At 37.6% G+C, this 4,034-nt stretch overlaps 1 protein-coding gene across 1 annotated transcript; it reads right to left on the reverse strand.

Annotated features, from left to right (window-relative positions):
* Positions 1-1,875: 1,875 nt before the first annotated feature.
* Positions 1,876-2,689, reverse strand: LOC310729688 (uncharacterized protein). Its single transcript, XM_083548163.1, has one exon. It carries the CDS (start codon positions 2,613-2,615, stop codon positions 1,905-1,907), a length of 711 nt encoding a protein of 236 aa, XP_083404289.1. The 5' UTR covers positions 2,616-2,689; the 3' UTR covers positions 1,876-1,904.
* Between the last annotated feature and the right edge of the window lie 1,345 nt (positions 2,690-4,034).

Below are 4,034 nucleotides of genomic sequence, written 5' to 3' on the forward strand. Positions count from 1 at the left end.
CGTAGTTCAAAAAAAGATTTTGGGTTCATGATCATTATAATAGAAATCAATCAGTGTTTGAGTCATTAATATCATTCTATTAATAGATCAGTGTGCTGAGAGTCACATTCGAGTCTTTACACAGAAACTGAGGTGATTAAGTAAAGAGTCTTGTGACAAAAATGATCATAGGAACATTATAGTTATAATAAATCACAGTAGTTTGGATACTAAAGTTCATTTGAAGGCAAAAACCTTGGTATTTTTCCTCCAGTGAAAGTTTAAAGGGACACTTTGACTTTTGGACTCATCCACTTCATCCACCACTGATGACCACAAGTTCTTCAACTTGTTGTAACAATATTACTGAAAAGTGTAAAGATGTTGACTGACTACTTTGTAACAAAATGTCTTGTGAAGGTTATTATAACCGCAAATATGGACTAAGTGTAAAACCGTATGTCCACAAAGCACATAGGAATTTTATGGACAAATGTCAACGAAATGTTGTCGTTTCTGAATTATCCAGGAATCCATAATTCATTACTTATTTAAATAGAATTATAATAAACTCCCAGTGGGTCTGTTTATATACATCCTTTTTTTACATGAAATCAAAAACAATTCCTAATTGTACCTTCTTTCTTGTACAAGCTGGTAATAATGAAGAACCTGTAAGAAATACTAGCATGTTTTGCTAATTCTGTTGAATAATCTGTGAAACTTTTAGCACAATGCTATGAGGTAAGACCAGCTGGAAATATTCATGATTCCAGTGTAGAAGAAGAAAAGGAAGAAGTATACTGTGTGGAACGATAACTCTGCATTCTGATTGGTCAAAAATGTATTGAGTCATTTTTTACAGCAGCTGCTCTGACAGCTGACAATTCATTTGTTATCATTTTTATAAACATAAACCTGCGTAACTGGGACATTTTCTGTAAAGAGCAATACATTCACGGCCGAGGCACTGATAGTTCATTGCTGAAACTAACAGCTATCAGTAAACATCCATAAAGATAGTTTTTCCGGTTCCCGGTCCGCTGTCATTACGAGAGCGGCCTCTAGAGGCGAATCACTGACACCACATGCTGTTTGTTTTTACACGCAAGACTGCACACTGCAAGGTGAGAGCTATATTATATTTATTATTTATAATTAATTATATAATTATATTTATTAATTAATATATCCATATTGATTTAATTAAGCGTTAAGGATTCAGCACTGCTTTTTAATTATTTTTTTTTTTAATAAATTTCAGCACTATTTTAGCAATAAATGTGAAAAGATTTCACGATCTTAATAATGCTTTTTTAAATAGGCGATATATCTCCTGAAAAGTGATGCTCATTAGTCTGTATGGTCCAGAACAAAATAATAAACGAATCAAGCATTAGGAGGCGTAATAAATACATTTAAAATGATAAGAAAATCTCCACAATAATACTGTCACTCTGGCCCATTTTATGTTCTGATTTTCAGACCGACTCGCCCCATTTAAGAAAGTAAAGTTTATGTGACCGTCACAGAACTACAGTTTGGGGACCCCTGACCTAGTTTGTTGCATATAAGCCAAAGTAACATGCATGTGCCTCTCAAAAATCAAAACTAATCATAATACGTCCATTTCCGGCTTTCAAAGTGTGTTCCATGTCCCACAAGTTACAAATGAATGTCCACTGTACATTGCTTAGACATTTTCCATTAAGTTTACTACATGCTTTAAAATCTAATACAGAAGGAATGTAGCTTGTAGTACTACATATTTATGCATGTATTCAAGCTGAAACTTCACAAACACTGAAGTAAAAGTTCTTCCATTGAGTCAAACTGTTATATACAGAGCATTTCAATCTTCGTAAAAGTTCTCCACGAGAACGAAGCAACGCAAAAGAGTTGTGTAGTAAGTGCACAGATGTTTATCAGTGCATACTTAGAGACTGCTGAAACTCCGAGGACTGCCGATTCCAGGAGAAAGGCGTGGCTGGAGCTTCTGAAAACACTTCCATGTGCTTGAAGCTGAAGGGAAATTCAGGGCTTTGGTTCCAGTATGGATAGTTTAGATGCTCCGCAGAGAACGTGTACGCAGGAGAAATGTTGCTGTGCAGAGGAGATGATGAGAGAGCTCCAGATAATTGTGAAGCATGCAGTGAAGGGCTGCTTTGGAGGTCTGATCGATGCTGTATGCCTGACCAGTTGTTCGTGGGTTCCTCGTACCGTGTGGCGTGACCCTCGAGATGGGTTACATCTGGTTCCTCCTGTGAGTTGGACTGTAAGAGAGCGGACAGCGCTGAGATGTGATGGATGGCCCGGCGCAGAGTTGCGATCTTAGATAGACGTTTGCTGCTGAGGTCGTGATTGAGCACCACGCGTAACGAATTGAAGGCTTGGTTGTAGTCCAGGATGCGTTTGCGTTCTCGGACGTTCGCAGCGACCCGCCGGGCTTTTGAGCGAACCGGACGCCTTCGTTTATTTTTCGAAATGACGACATCTACAGGATCGCTTTCTGACGCTATGGAGAGTTTATTCGGAGGATCTTCACTGGGGCTGTCTGCCAGCTCCAAACCTGATGCAATGCTCTCCTGCTCATCCTCGGAAAACTCAGACTCGGTGCCGGTGCTGGCTAAACTCATGGTTGTTCACTCAGTGTCTCGTGATGTTGAGAAGTTCTTAGACATGTCCCATGTCACAAACCTTCACAAGTGTACTCCGTTCTGGAGGTGAAAGGTGCTATTAAAGGCACTTAGTAGAAGAATGAAGTGGGCCAATCAGCTGCAAGCAAAGGTGTGCTCATTTTATAAGTTGCCTCAAGGTAAAACCCAGGTATCAATCAGCGGTCGCTGACACGCCTCCTGAGCTCACAGTCTGTAGCGTAAACTCAACAGGAATTACACATGCACTCGTCTGCTTTATGGCTGGGAAAAAAAATCTTTGAATCGTAGAACAAAAACCTCAATGTGGTTCTAAGTAACTCATTTAGTATAATTTACATTCCCGTACTATAAATAGACGAATACACACATATAGTGTAAAGGTATTGGGACACTCAACTGTTCCATATGTGGTTCTTCCCTAAACTCTTACCATAAACATGGAAGCACACAATTGTATATGATGATTTTAGATGCTGGAGAATGAAAGTTTCCCTTCTCTTGTACTAGGAGGCCTAAACCCGTTCCAGCATCACAATTCCCCCTGTGCACAAAGCAAACTCCATGAGGATCTGCTTTACATGGTTTAAAGTTAAAGATATAGATTTAAACCCTATTGAAATTTAAACTGCACCCAAGGCCTCCTCACTTTCTCACCTACATCCGTACTTGACTTTTCCAACACCCTTGTGGATGAATGAATCTCACAAAAATCTCCACAAAATCTAGTGGAACATCTTCCCAGAAGAGTGAAGCGAATGGGTACTAAATGTGGATGAAACGCCACATTATCACCAAGCTGCATCTCTTGGGCCCCTGAGTAGGTCCCTTAACCCTCTGTGCTCCAGGGGCAGTGTATCATGTCTGACCCCAGCTTCGTAAAATCGCTGGGATATGCGAAAAATTAACAATTTCCCTGTGGGATTAATGAAGTATTCTAAAAAAAACAGATATATGGCGATTTTTATAGCAATTTTATTCTCTCTTTATTATAATTTAATTATTATTGCACAACTAGTTTATATTTAAATTAGATTTTTTATTTTTTACATGTATTTATTTATTCATTTGCTATATTCGAACCTCATTTGTTTATTTTTACTTTATTGATCCCATCGGAAAATCGTTTGGTCGCAGTTGCTCACAGTAAAAGATAAAAGTAAAGAAAAAAAAAAAATTAAAATCTTTTTGTAATGGTTTTGTATTATAAATATTTTTGTATGTCGCTCTGCATAATGGCATCTGCTAAATGCCATAAAATTTAATTTTATGTAAATTAAATGTTAATAAATATTAAATTATAGAAATGAAGTGTGAAGAAGCATGAAATGGAAAAGATATATAAAACCATAAAATGTGATCCATTTAATCCGATAAATACAGTAAAATATTCACATGAAT

The sequence above is a fragment of the Silurus aristotelis genome (assembly GCF_946808225.1).
Source record: "Silurus aristotelis genome assembly, chromosome: 8".
NCBI classification, from domain to species: Eukaryota; Metazoa; Chordata; class Actinopteri; order Siluriformes; family Siluridae; genus Silurus; species Silurus aristotelis.